This window comes from Alligator mississippiensis, chromosome 3 (assembly GCF_030867095.1).
Source record: "Alligator mississippiensis isolate rAllMis1 chromosome 3, rAllMis1, whole genome shotgun sequence".
In the NCBI taxonomy this organism is placed as follows: Eukaryota; Metazoa; Chordata; order Crocodylia; family Alligatoridae; genus Alligator; species Alligator mississippiensis.
In genome coordinates this window covers 66,376,900-66,392,188 of record NC_081826.1, presented here as the reverse complement: position 1 = coordinate 66,392,188, position 15,289 = coordinate 66,376,900, and the positions used below count along the sequence as shown (strand labels likewise).

General features: G+C 41.8%; 1 protein-coding gene across 4 annotated transcripts in view; it reads left to right on the top strand.

The window, feature by feature from the left end:
* The first annotated feature begins 5,278 nt into the window (after positions 1–5,278).
* YTHDF3 (YTH N6-methyladenosine RNA binding protein F3) overlaps positions 5,279–15,289 on the top strand; it is a 38,606-nt gene continuing 28,595 nt past the window's right edge. The window contains exons 1-3 of one of the 4 annotated variants that reach the window (XM_006261032.4): positions 5,279–5,540; positions 7,200–7,224; positions 13,262–13,347. In XM_006261032.4, coding sequence (XP_006261094.1) covers positions 5,517–5,540; positions 7,200–7,224; positions 13,262–13,347 — 135 coding nt within the window. In that variant the 5' untranslated portion in view covers positions 5,279–5,516. Of the gene's footprint in view, positions 5,541–6,462; positions 6,618–7,199; positions 7,225–12,658; positions 12,770–13,261; positions 13,348–14,151; positions 14,253–15,289 lie in introns of those variants that run through there. The other 3 variants (XM_019498629.2, XM_059724047.1, XM_059724046.1) reach the window with 3 other exon arrangements.

Genomic DNA, 15,289 nt, shown 5'->3' with positions numbered 1-15,289 from the left:
CACATGCAAATGCTTACTGCACAGATATTGGCTCTAACAGCAATTAAATTTACTCTTCATTACTTACTGCACAGTAGTGCATGTGCAGATGGCTGACCTGGAGCAAGTGTGCTCTTCCTGTTCATTGTATAGAGAGCCTGGGCACTTGACTCAGGGCCGTGGATTCCATGGCATGAGCTAGACCTCTTAGAGTTAGGGCAATGAAACGCTGAGTAGTGTCCAACATGATTAAGTTAAAGGAACTTCTCATAGAAATAGTGTGGAGCTGCAGAATTTACGTAAGCCATTCTTTTTTCTATTTCATATGGCATCAGATATCAACTTCCAAGTCTATGAGCTGCTGTCTGGTATTATTGGACAGTGTGGGGATTCCATCTACCCCAATCTATGAATCTATGAATCTGGGCATTTGTAAAGATTGCAGCTTTCAATGAAGTGCTGTGCTGTTTGTTGGACACTGCATTCACACAGGGGGCTGTCCAAGATGCTGATCTTGTGAAATGTTGTTTTAAAGTGTTCATTTCGAGATCTCAACTGTTCAGCTTGGCCCATACTTCTCTGTCAACATCATGCCCAATGGGGGACTTGTTCGTTGTTGGTATGAAAGGCTGTAGGAATAGGCCTGACCTTTTCTAGCAGTTGGCCCACTCTGTTCCTGCTCATAGGTTTGGTTCAGCATCCAGGAGCTTGCGGGCTTCGTGCACAGTTTACAACTTTTAAGATTCTTAAACCTCCACCTATTCGGGTCTTCAGTTAACCATTGATGGAACAGGTGATTTTCATCATCTCTTGCCTCTATTGCTAATAATGATGTTAGGATTTGTCTTTTTATATCACTTGGTCTAATGCTTGAGAGGACAGGAAGTACATCTGTACATGTATATACAGCACACCTATAGGTTAGGGAGTGTCCTTCTCAGCAGCTTGGAGGCAGAGAGGGATCTTGGAGTCATAATTGACTCCAAGATGAACATGAGCCGGCAGTGTAATGAGGCCATCAACAAGGCCAATCGCACCTTGTCATGCATTAGCAGGTGCATGACTAATAGATCAAAGGAGGTGATGCTCACCCTCTATGCGGCACTGGTCAGGCCGCAGTTGGAGTACTGTGTCCAGTTTTGGGTGCCGCACTTCAAGAGGGACGCAGGGTATCTCGAGAGGGTCCAGAGGAGGGCCACTCACATGATTAGTGGCCTTCATGATAGACGGTACAGGGGGAGGTTGAGAGAGCTGAATCTCTTCAGCCTTCACAAGAGATGGCTGAGGGGAGATCTTGTGGCCACCTATAAATTTATTAGGGGAGGTCAACGGGGAATAGGGGAAGCGCTGTTTACTAAGGCGCCCCAGGGAGTGACTAGGACTAATGGGTGTAAACTAGTTGAGAGTGGAATTAGGTTAGATATTAGGAAGAAATTTTTCACAGTAAGGGTGGCTAGGATCTGGAATGGGCTTCCAAGAGAGGTGGTGCTATCACCTAGCTTGGGGGTCTTCAAGAGGAGGCTAGACAGTCACCTGGCTGGGGTCATCTGACCTCAGTTCTCTTTCCTGCTAGGGGCAGGGGGTTGGACACGATGATCCAACATGGTCCCTTCCGACTCTACAGTCTATGAATCTATGTATAAGTTGTGTAGCCTGTTATGAGTCTCAGCACACTGTTAAGTATAGTGTTGAGCTTTTTAGTGAAACAACTTCCGGAGCATACAGCAGCAAAATATTCTGCTGAGGCATATACCATTGCAAGTGCAGTGGTTCTGAGCACTTTAAAGTTGGCACTCCATGCTGTGCTGGCTAAACGTCTTAATGCAGCTACCCATGCAATGACTTTACTGCTGACATTCTGAACGTGATGTTTCTAGTTGAGGGAATGGTCTCATGTGACTGTTAGGGAGGTTGTGGTATGCTCATGGGGAAGGATATAGTTGCCTACTCTGATAGTCAGTGTGCTGTTGGCTCAACGATTGTCTAGGTGGAAGAGTGATGGTACTGATACTCAACCTTAAGTGCCACCTATAGAGGTAGTCAGTGATGAGTTCTATGTCCCTACTCAGTGTCTTTTCCAGTTCTGTCATGTCTATTCCTCGGGTTACTATGACAACATTGTCAGCATACACGTATCACTTAGATGTTGGCAGAAAGTCTGAGGTATATACCTGGAAAAGTATTGATGCTAGCAGTGTGACCCTTGGGGGACTCCATTCTTCAGAATTTGTAGTCTGCTTTTTTCACCTTGGCTGGAAGTGAGCTCGAATGATCTACTGGAGATCATGTTCATGATGAAAGTGCATAGCTTATGGTCAGGTATCATAGAATATTTGAGGACTTGGTGTCATACAGTATCATAGGCAGCTATAAGGTTGATACAGATTGTGCCCCTTTTCTGCCTCATTTCAAATCCAGTTTGTATGTCAGATGTAAGTACTGTAAATTGGTCAGTGTTCTTTTGGGAGCCGTGAGTCAATGATGTTCTCTATTTTATTTAGAATTATGTGCTGAGATTGTATGTAATACAGAATAGATAGGTTGGTGTGTCAGGGCACTGTGTGTGCCTGCCACTTTAAGGGCCTGGAGCTGGCAGCCACCAGGTGCCTGATGAGGGCAGCCATTTTGGAGCTAAGGGCTGCCCATGTAAACAGGTCAGTTTGGCTGCTGGAGGCCAGGCAGCAACATTGCTTGGCCAGAGGGCTGCTGAGATCATTTGGAGGTAAGGGAGGAGCTGTAGGGGATGGTAAGGAGGCTCCTGGTCCTGGGCATGACCTAAAACTGCACCCTGCCGGGAGCGGGTGGCCTGGTGGGGCTCTCAGTGTCACAGGAGCCCCCAGGAAATGCCAGGCCAGTTACCACCCCGGTGAAAAGTGGATTGGGGTGCCTTAACCCCTAGCCCCCACCACCGGGTGGGTAACCCCAGTGTTTGTGAGTGGCCCAGAGGGTGGACCCTGGGAGAGAGTGAGGGGCTAGAGACCTGACCCGGACGAGAGAGTACCCTCGACTGGCCCATGCTGGGGCCAGAACCAGGAGGGTCAAAAGGGCCAGGGGCCCACTGTGAGGGATGCCCAGGAGCCGGGGCCTGGGGTCCCGAATGGCCTAGAGGTGGGCCAGGGCTGGTAGCCGAAGGTCCCGGGGGGACCACACCCGAGAGGGGAAAATGGCTTCAGGGGGGCTAGGTAGCCTGAATGAAGGCAGAGAGGCTGCCTGATTGGAGGGATCATGGAGGGTCCTGTTTGGATGATTCTGGGTCTCAGCATGGGGGCCGGTGAGGATATGAACATCAAGATGCCATCTGCAAGGCTTGGGCTGCAGTATTGGGGAGGAAAGGTGCTGCAGAGAGTGCCCCCTGGCATTGGGGCACCAAAATGGGTAGCCTCCCGCTTAATTGACATCCATTAATGAATCTATTAACATCAAGGCATGGTGGGCGAGAAGGCGGGCGGTTGGCCCAGGAACAGGTGGGAGGGCCATGGAGATTGGCCCTGAGTAGGCCCCCTGTTACAGCTGGTCAGCAGCTCTTCGGATGCTCTGGTGATTTATTGAGTTTTAGGATATTATGTCGGCTTTTCTCCAGATTTTTGGAAGTCTGTTACTTTCTAGACACGTATACATGCATTTCTGAAGCCATCTTTTCATTGTGGTTTCAAGCTTGTTAACAAATTCTGGAAATATCTTATATGGTCCAGCAGGCTTGCTAGTCTTGATCACTTTAATAGCTGTGTTGAACTCACTGTCAGAGTTTGGGATGATTTAAGTTAGGGTTGGTGTAAGGTATACAGTATATTTACAGACTGCTTCATTCAAATAGTCAAATCTTGTGTACCTGGAAGCTATAGAAGCCTTTTATGTGCCATGCTGGGATGAGCAGCGTGAACAGCTCTTCATCATCATCATCAAGCAATGCAATGACCCTGCAATCCTAAAAAGAACTACAGAACAGCTGGCTACCACACTGAACAATATTGAAAAGGAGAGATGTTCCCTACTGAAGAACTGGGTGTGACCCACTCCAGCAGACAAGTATGGCACACCTTTAACCGTTTTACAGGCAAAAACCGATGTTGCCTTGTGTCAGCAAACTCCCTCTCAAAAATACCGCATAACAGCAGCAAGTGCGGGGACCCAAGCAAGCAACACAGAGACATCATTTGATGCTTGACTCGGGAACAAGCTTAATCACCTTATGCCAGCCTTACTGGGTGAAGCATGCCTTTCAGTCACGGGGGATAGGCAAATGATTAATGGAGGGTGCACAGAGGGGGGCAGCAAAGGTCAGTTAAACTGGCACTTTTTTTTTTTTTTTTTTTAAGGAAAATTTTTCGTGTTCCAATCCAAATCAATTCCAAATCTGTGAATCATTCAAGAACCATATGCGGCCCTGCTACCAGCAAGCATCCCCTACCCCTGCCTGGGGCTTCAGATGCTTCAAAATCCTTCGGCAGGCATCCTACATGCTGGCCCAATGCTGGAGGCTTGGGGTTCGGAAGCCCCCGAGTTTCGCTTGCTCTCATCTATATAACCACAGGAGCAAGCTAGGGAGGAGTCTCTTCTTTTCATAAAGTATGTGTATAGCCAAGATTTTCCCACTGGAAGCAAAAGTGGGAGAGTATGCCTTACCTTGTTCAAGGTGCTTTCCCCTGCAAATAGGAAAACCATTTGTTTGGTCACGGTGTTTCCCTGGCAGGTGCCCTGAAGGGGCATATGTGTTAAGCAGATGCCTCAGGGGCCAGGTGCAGGGTCTGCGACGTGTGACAGCAAAAGGATGTGCTGTAGTCACCCCTGGTGTGCAGGCAGAAATTGCAGGGCTCCCTACTGGCCTACAGCAGCACCTGCAATTTCCAGGATATAAATCAATATTTTGGAATTACACCCTTTTACCCTGAAGCAGATGCCTACACTTGACACTGCCTGGCACCGCAACTTCCGCCACATCAGCAGCTCAACCAGGTTTGCACTAAGAGCAAACCTTGACCAGACCAGACCAGACCAGACAGACTGCGCATGCGCAGCTTGCACCGTCACCACCTCCCCCGCTTTTTTGAGCATGCGCACTAGAAAGAATCAAGCCTCGCTCCCATCCCCCTCACTGAACAGCCCCTGGCTCTTCCCCAGGCGCATGCGCAGTCACGAGCGGCGGAGGCAACGCCCACCCCTTCCGCCTGGCCTTGCGCGCGCGCGCAGGCGCCATGGCGACCAGAGGTCGCTCCCCGCCCCCTCCCCCTCCCTGCTGGAGCGGCTGGCGCCGGCCCCACGTGACATGGAGGCGGAGACGGGAAGGGAAAGGTCAGCGCGACGCCGGCGGAGGGGGAGCGGAAGGTCAGGGCGCCGCGGAGCGGAAGTGGGAGCCGGAGACCGTCCGCCATTGTGGGGAAGCGGAGCCCAGCGCGGGGGGCGAGAAGCAGAGGCGCGTCCGGCCGGCCGGCTGCTTCCAGCGGCGTCCCGAGCGGCGGCGGCGACAATCAGGCAGCGGCGGGCGGCAGCACTCGGGGCGGGGCGGAGTGGAGCGAGGGGATCGCGGCTCCCCGTGAAGAATGTCAGCCACCAGCGTCGACCAGGTACCAGCCGCCGGAGGCCCTATACACCCGGCCCGGCCTGGCCGCCGCTTCCTCCTCCTCCTCCACCCCGGGCCGGGCCGGGCCGGGCCTGGCCCATCCCGCCCAACGACCGTGGGGCGTTGCTAGCCGCCCCCTCGCTGCCGCGGCCCCTGCGCGCCGAGCGGCAGAGTCGCGCCCGCGGCCCTGGCCCGGCCCTGGGCCCTGCACGGCTCGCGCTCCGGGCTCCGCCGTCGCCCTTTCCCCGCCCCGCCCCGCCCCTCCTTGGGCCCGCGCTGCTCCCGGCTCCCAGCCTCGCTCCAGGCTTCTCCGCCCTTCCCTCCGGCCCGGCCATTCCTTCACTCCGCTGTGCCTCGGCCTTCTGGCGACTGCTCCCTCCTCTCCCTGCCTGGGGGCCTCGCACTCTTCTCTTCCGTCCCATTGCTTCCCCTCCTTGTCCCATGCTGCTTGGGCCTTTGCTTTTTCCGTAGGCCTCTGCCACTCCTGGAAACTTTCTGGTCTCCAAGCTTCCCCTTTCTTTTTTCCTTTTGCCTTTTCCCTGCTCCCCAGTTTCCTGGGTGCCAGTGTGGAAGACATCCCTCCCACTGTGCCCACTGCTCCTCATACCTGTCTCTTTGTCTCTTTGTCTCTCCTGTGCATCCTAGCTGGTCTGTGCTTGCAGGTGTTTTTCTTTTTTTTTTTCTGGTTTGAGGGATTAGTCTCTGTTCTGTCTGGGTTAGGGGAAGAAGTGACTAATTGGAGAGCAAATGGTTAGAGTGACAAGTCAAGGGGCCCACTCAAGTTCAGCAGTGCTTGCAGGTGGAGAGAAACATTAGCAGCTCATGGCCTAGTAGCTATTTGTATCTTTTCTCTGTCCCCCACCCCCCTGCTCTGTTATGGAAGACATTCAGATTGTGATTTGCACTGTTGTAATATCACTTGACAGATTAAAAGTGGTTTGTAGTTACTAATCCTTGAACACCTCCGTGAAGTATTATCCCTTTTCCTCCTGTGGAAGCCTCAGAGGAATGGCACCGGGGAAACCATGCAATTGACAGACCTGGGAACTAGAAAAAGACAACAATGTGGCCTTCATCTCAGGTTCATGCTCAATCCCATTTTGCCTGCTCACTTTGGGTATCTGAAAAGCAAAAAAAGTGTACATCACTTGTAAATTTTTGACAAGTTCCTTTAGTAATGGGCCCTTCCCTATCTGTTACCATAAAAGATCTCACATAATAAACAGTTTTTTTTATGCTAGTAATACCAGGTTTTTAGGCTATTAGAAAGGAGAATATTCTTAAGATTTCCTTTAGAGCTTTATTCTTTCTTCATTGCTTGCCTGTATTTCTCTAATCTTGGATAAGCAGGCTCAAAGTCAGTTTACCTTCCCAGTTCCTATTGCCGCAGATTTTAGGTTTTCAACAGTACAGAATAGCTTATGGGTAAAAAAAAAAAAAAAATTACAGTGAAATTTGAGATGTATAAGAAAATCTCTTAGGCCTCATACAACCTTATTTTTTGTAATACTTAAGTTTGGACTGTAATTTGAATTTTCCTTTAAACTATTAACCACAAACTTTAAGTAATCTACCCTGAAGTTTAACGTTTGTGGTTTATCATTGTTGTTAACTTGTTTGTTTTTCCTTTTTTTTTCTTTTTTTTTAATATGGCTATATACAGAGACCTAAAGGACAGGGAAATAAAGGTAAGTTCCTCTTTTGTGTCTATGTCAAAGTCTGTGACCCTACAGTTTGTAGAGGTAAATAACTGTTCAGCCAATCATATGTAGAGAATGTAACTTCACAATGCTTTACAATCCATTTCATCACAGCAGCATAATTAGAAATAGGATACCAAAGGAATATTTTCCAGTCATTTTAATATTGTACAATGATACATCATTATAAAAATGCTTTTATCTGCTGACCAAAGTAAACAGTTCATGACTAATCAAATGGTAACATGATATAATTTTTTCCATATAGCTATCTTTCAGTGAAAATGTTTGTACTATAGCTGTGCAAGTATGCGTAGGCACTTGAGTAGGGTTGGTGTACTAATATCAGATGAAGAGGGTCTTTTGGATAGATAAACAGTAAAGAGAGATGATCATTCCTGTTTCAAGTTTCCCCACTCATAACTGAACAGAATACATCCCTCCAGTTCCAGAAATCTTCAGTGGTTTCTTTTTCATTTTGACTACAGTACAGAATATTCTTCCTAGTATTTTTCTAGTTTCTCTCTTCTTCCTCTGTCGACACTTTGCTTATGATCTTTAAATACCACACTTGTTTTGGCTTTTCTTTGCCCACACACATTTTTCTTAACAGTTCTCCTCCATCCTCCCTGGAAAAGCCAGTGTCTAAATGACTTATTGACTTTTAGGATTATATTTTATGATCACTTTCTGTTCTGTATTTTCTAATCATGTTTTGTAAGTATCATTCATTCTCTTTGATGCCCTCTCTTTTTCCTTGCTTAATTTTTTTTAATGTGTATTTATTTCCTTGGGAGCTAAGCCAGTTGGGCTGTGCTATAGTAGACAGAATGCAACACGTATGATGTATGTAGTAAACATGCTTCTTGCTATTTTCACATGTAGGAATTATTTTGTGTGAATGCCTGATAATAGGAAAAATAGCATGTATTATAGTAGGAAGATAATCAATAACATTAAAGTGTGTTCTTGAACTATGAGCTTTATTTTGTTTGTAAAGTGTGGGATTTTTTTCATAATGTGGTCACACTTAGAAATGTTGCACTTGTTACTAGAACCCCAAATGAAAGAGGGTTTCACCATTCATATTGCATGTTTACTAGTTGAGTTGATCAAGGATCTCTCTAGGAACTGTAACTACCTTACATGTTTGTTGTCTTTGTCCCTCTCACTCCTGTGCTCTGTCTGTGCAGTTTTATCTGTATCCACAGTAACACGTCACATTGGTACAGGTGATTCCCAATTTATCGTTTGTACTTGGTACTTTTCCTTGGTGTTCCATCAGCATCTTGGGTTGTAGCTAGTGAAAACTGAAATTTATCTCTCACTTTGTCCATTATATCACTGCATAACCCCATACCTTCCTCCATTTTTGTTCTCTCATTTTCATTACAGCACCCTTCCAAAGGCTGGCTTTTAATTGCCTCTTTATGCTTTTCCCCCTTCACCTACCCCCTTGTATTTCACATTGTCTGTGTCCACAAAACTACCTCTTGTTCTTAAACATCAAAGTTACTGTATTTTCTTGTGTTATTTTTAAAACCTTAACCAGGTCAAAATTTTTCACTGCTGTGCTTTAACAATAACACATGTATTTGAAGTAGAATTTAAGGGGTTTTATTCTTGGGTGGTTTTACAAGCATTTGATATTGAAAATATGGTAGTCAGTTTTACTTTCATTTATCTGTACTAGCATAGTTTGGTGAAATTTGTGAGTACTGCAGAATGTTTATTTCTAATAAAACTTTTTTTAGAAACCATATCCTGGTCAGACTTGATTGATCCCTTTGAACTAGGCAAGATTCACCTTTGGAAAAGACAGTCCCAGCGCCAAATTACTTAATAGTTAAGAAAATACATTTTAACAGATGAAAGAGGAAGTTAATGAGAGTATTTTGGTTACATAGACTAACTCAAACAACTAACTGCCCACAAAACTATTCAGGTCACGTCTGCATTGTCAAAGACCTGAGTGTGGGACTGGCTACCATGCAACATGGCATATCTATCCGTGGGTGGAATACCTGAAATGCATGTGTTGTAACTGCTTTATTAATGTGTACCCACTACCATTTTAAACATGCTTTCATGACACATCTACTGGTGTGTACCCGTCACTGCTGTAAGGCAGCTACATTACATCCATTCTAGGTTTGTACTGCATGGTGTAGACATGACTTTAGAAGCTGTTTCAAGGGTATATATTAGATGCTTGTGGTCCCTACTGCTTGAGCATTAACAGTTAGTAATTGCTTACAGGCAGCATGGCATGGTTGTTATTTAAGGAGATTTTGAAGAAAAAGTGTGCAGGATTGAGATTACTTTGGGGAGTGCATTCCATACTTAGGGGATTAGCATGATTTGAAAATGGAAAAAGGGCAGTTAATGGCATCTGGAATGGAGGTAGTAGGAAGCTAACAATAATAGTAATTGGCATAAGCTATCATGGTTTAAGAAGGCACAGTGCTAGGATATAAGAGCAGATATGTTCTCTTTATTAAATGATACTGTGGAAGTGGCTAAATTGTGTGGTTTAGTTCAATTTCTTTTGACACCTTGTAGACAGCTCATTACAAATTGTGGGGGAAAGCTCCATGTGCCAACCAAAAATACTGAGATTTTTATTTCAGTTTTGGGCAAAAAAAAAAAAAAAAAAGCCTGCATTTCGTGCCTCTGTGAGAACTGATTGAATAAAATGTTCTCCTTAAGTTTCTTTATCACTTAAATTGTCATCTTGTACACATTGTCAATTAGAGCAGGTTTCAGTGCATAAAAAGTGCCTTTTTAGGAAAGTTCGGTTATTCATTTAAAAAAAAAATCTTTTTTCCTTTCTATTTTGTATATTGTAATATGTTAAAACTAAAGCACATGTGGAACTCAATACTTTCCTGTTATCTTTCATTTTATACAGTAAAGTTTTCTTAATTAAAACTGTTTAGGTGGGTGAAGTCTTATCTATATGAAGCATAGGAATGGAAACTTAATATACCTATATTATACATTGGTTAAGACAAATTGAACTCTTTTAATGTAAAGTTAGTTTTTCCATCTTTGTATCCCTAGCTGGTGAAGATCAATGTACCATAATATTTTGCTACCAATTATTATCTAAAGGTGGAAAAAAATAAAAAGACCACAAGAGTGGATTTTGCAGTTGAGCTATTTAAAATTTACAACTTAATAGTGTACCTGTAGACTGTATTTTAAAGAACTAAAAAGAAATATTTCATGTTTAAGCTAACATTTGAGGTAATGGATTTTTTTGGGCACTATAAACTAATTACTAGTTTGAGCTGGGCAAAAATTAAGTTGGAACATTGTTTGCTTAGCGTTCTTGGAATGGGGCATGTACTGTGGTCCATTTTTAGAACATTCTTTAAATATGCAGGGCTAAATCCACTATTTTTAATAGGGTAGTCCAACATACAATGAAAAGTTAAAATAAAACATTATCAGTGCTGAATTTCATCTCTGGGAGTATGACAGCCTGGCAGTCTAGAACTGTTTTATGTTTCTGTGGCTTAGGATGTGGCTACAGACAAAGTAAGAGAGCAAATACATTTTTAAGAAAGATCCAGCATTAGAAATCTGATGGCTGGACAAAGTAAGACAAAAAACTTAATCTAGATTTATCTTTAAAATATTTCCTAGACCACCAAAAACACTTATTTTAGATTGAAATTTAATGCAGATTCTTAGTATGAGAGAATTACTTCTGATAGAAAGGTTCTGCTGCTGGCATAAGTAATATGTTTCTCAAACTGTTTAGTAGGTTGATTTTGTTTGCTTGTTTTTTGAAAAATTTGTATTCCTTAATCATCTTATTATTAACCATTGCATCTGAGTTGTGGCCCTATCCATACTGTTTAGACCAAGCAATGAACCCATTTTTTTTTAAGTGACATTGACAATAGACTTTTTGTGGATCCACCATCCTGTGCAGCTGAGCCGAACATAAGAAGAATTGTATTCTTTCAGCTCATTAAAGCATTTTTTATTGTCTGCACTCAATTTAATATGGGTATATTCACTTCTAGTTTTTCTTTCAATACTGTAACTCAAGCCATGTATTTTTATTTTGGGGAAAAGTCTAGGCAACTTCATTACATTACATTTAATTAATCTTATTTGAACCTTTAAGTATTTCTGTGTCTCAGTTTATCTGTATCCTTCCCTCCTACCCCTCCCTTTTGTTTTTTGGGGGGGATTTTTATTTATTTATTTTTTTGGCTTAACCATTTAGCTGTGACCTCAAAATATGTCTTCTTTTTTTTATAATTGTGGTGTCAGGTGTTTTGTAACTACTGCCTGAATTGCTGAAAAACTAAAGGCTTACAGGAATTAGGTATGCTCTTAATTTTTATTTTGTTAAAAATATCAACACGGATTCTGATAATATATATATCAAAGGACTGCATGCATGCACACTTCCTACTTTAAGACATTAATTGTCAGCTCCTGGAGCTGGTACAGTAATTTGTTTCATTTATATTTTGTTGACATTGTAAGTGATACTGTTAAATGATTCCTGCTACTTAGTCACTATAGTACAGCTTTAGCTTCACAGTTGCCTTTGATTCTATATAATCTCATTCATGGAAACTTTACAAAATTGGGATGGGCACAAGCTAGTTTGCAACTTAAGTTTTTTAAAATGAGCATCACTGAACTCTGTAAGTCTTCAGCTTTTTAATTTAGATTCATGGCTGTATATGCTTTTTCAGAGGATTTTGACAAAAGAAGGTAACCACAGAAATAACTTTTTTTTGATTCCAGTCAAATAACTGAGTCAGTCTGACACATTCTGCTTCTCATGCTTGGAACTTTCTGTTTCAGAGTGGCTAAAGTGGGTCTTTAAACGTCATCCTTCTCACTAAGTTTATTGATTGCCAACCAAAGAATTGCACATAAGGAAAATTACACAGCTTTGAAACTCAACCTTCATCTGTAGAATGTATAGAGGATGGTCAAGAAGTTCACACTCATGAATTTCCCAACCACCTTCCAAGTGCCTCACTTTAAACAGGTTCTAGCCTGCTAATGGCTGATCTTGCTGGGGTACAACTGGGGGAAATGTGTTCATGGCTTGTGAGTACTCATCTATGTTTCCAGAGATGTTTACTTTCAGACTGGAAACTCCTTGAGGCAGGGACCTGTCCTTTTATGCCTTTACAAATGATTTAATGTACCATACATTGGTCAGTGTTGTTTGTATGCCACCCTAATACACTAAGTTCTGTTGTGCAATGAAAATAATTTGGCATCTTTTACGTTAGTTGATACTATAAAGTTAAATGCTGTTGTTTAGTGGAGGTAGATTGGTTGAGCGTGAATTGTGACTTGAGAGTTTTTGTTCTGCATTGTATAGGCCTTCTGTGGACAACAATACTGAATATATTTGTATTTTTTCTTGTGACTGCAGGAAAAATGATTTGCTATGACACACTGCTGCACTGTGAAATTATGCCAAATAAGTGTGCGTGCAGATACGTTCTTCTGGATAAAGAATTCTGTGCCATCAGACCTCTATAGTGTATAAAACATTAGTTTTCCTTTTCTGTTAATAGAAAACATTCTAACTGTGATATCTTAATTAGAATACTTTTTGTCAATGTTTTTCACCTAAGCAGGTGACCTTGATAAAATGTCATTAAGATTTAAACATTTGGGAACCTGTATTTTAGTTACTTGTAAAGAGTATTTTATGTGTTTATTAAAACGACACTTTAAATGACATTTTCCAAGAAGTTTATTGCAGTCACTTTGTGTCTACTGGTTGTAAGTGCATATTAGAATTTGCTACCTTATTTTGTTTCTATTCTTAGATAGAGAAGCACTGGTTTTCAAATACTCTAAAATAAATTCAATAATTAATTGTATAACAAGATGTTCCACATTTCACCAAAACAAGAATACAGGCAATTTCTCAGTACAGATAGCAAAATATGTGGAATTGAGTTGGACTTAATTTAAAGTTACAATAAAGCCCTTCTAAAGAGCGTTCCTAATACAGACTTACTTTTAGTTTCAGTACAAAACGGTTCGATTCATCAAAAGGATGCAGTAAATGATGATGATTTTGAGCCATATCTAAGTAGCCAGACAAATCAGGTAAGTGATATGAAATATATTTGTAGTTGGCCAACTAAGTTTCCTTCACCTTGGATATTATGTATGCAACTGATTGCATGGAGTGTAGATATATAATTTAATGACTGGCATATACCAGGGGTGGGCAAAATGCGGCCTGGGGGCCAGGCCATTCTATCTGGCCCGCGGGGTACCCCCCAAATTAAAAAAATTAATATTTATCTGCCCCTGGCTGCCTGTCATGTGGCCCTTGATGGCTTGCCAAAACTCAATAAAGTGGCCCTCTTCCCGAAATAATTGCCTGCCCCTGGCATATACTGTCATTAAAAACTAAATTTTTAAGAGTTACTGTTGAAAACATTGAGTAAAAAGATGGAAATTAAGTTAAAATTTTCCAATGTTAATATATTTGTATATTTTAGTATCCTTTAACTTTTAAACAACTTTTCCAGCTTTTTCAGTCTTAAAAGTATTGTTTACCATACCCTGAAAAACAGTTTATTGTCCCCCGGCTCCCTCCCCAAAAAGCAGTTCCTTGGCTTAGAGTAATATTAGCTGTGGAGACTTGATTTTCGCTGAAGTTGATGAAAATACTATGCACGATTGATGACCTAATGAATTGAAGTTTAATTTCGCCACCTTCTTGGGTGTAACTTTTATGACAATAAGTGAATGAAGTTTTTTGAATTCTGTATGCTTCAGGAATGCAGATTCATTTTAAATTTTTTATACATCTAATTTAATAATTAAGGAACATTTAAAAGTTGCAGGATTCTTTAGGAGGAGGAGGAAGTGGAGATAACATAAATGGCCTTTGGCATTTTTCCCTGCCTTCCTATCTCCTTTAATGTCACAACACTAAACTGAATTCTGCTGAAGGAAGATGGCATATGGCATTTTTTTCAAAGCAACATCACATATTTCAAGTAAGTTTGTGCTGCATCTTCCAAAAGAGCTGAATAATTTGCCCTCCTATTTCAGAAGCCTTGGGAGCAAGCAGATGTTTCACTAGACCATTGAATGATGTTTGAGATCCACCCTTAAGTAGTTGGAGACATAGGTTTATTTCTACTATCTCTGTACAAGACAGGCAAATGCTTTTGTACCCTCCATCAAAACACTGAAATCTTATTTCTTACTAGCATTTTTATTCCTAATAAGAATACCAAAAAATTGCAGTCATGCTTGCAAATCATGAAGCATTATTTATGGATTGGCAATATTTATAGGTTTCATTTTTAAAATGCCTTCATTTAGTAGTTTTACCATTGTCTGTGGCACATGTTTTGAATGAAGTTTTTTGGCTTAAGGGTGGGAAGATGAAAGTGTTAAAATATAGGGTGATATGTGGGCTGTTTAAGTAACTTTGACAGATTTGCCATCTTTGCTACAGACCCTGTATTCATCTCACTATCTTGTAAAACAATGTTCAGTCACTTTATATCTGGGAAAACATGTCAAACTATATTAGAGATCCTTGCATAGATAATATTAGTACTTGGATGCTAAAATACAAAATACTGTGAGAAAGTAGCCCTTAAACATAACTATATTTGTTATTTGTGTGCTTTGCTATTTAGGAGAAGTTGGTGCAAGCAGCAGCTGTTTATACTAACTTCAGGCCACTTCTATGTATATGCCTGACAATTTTAAATGTAAATCAATATTTAATGTGGGTGCTTAGCTTATGAATATTCCAGCATTTCTCTCCAAAGCTATTCTATATCAGTTCTAATTCTATGGGTATGAAAAATGACTTTTCATAAATAGCATATACGTTTCTTTTTTCTCTCTTAAAAATAATTTTAAGAACAGTAATACATACTTATGTTTCAGAATGCCAAATATATGGAATTATAACTAAATTCACACCTAGCCCTATTTAACTGCTTGCTTGATGTATTACTTAAAGCTTTAGTCAGTAAAACTGAATGGTTTGAGCTTTTTTTGTATCAGTTTTTTA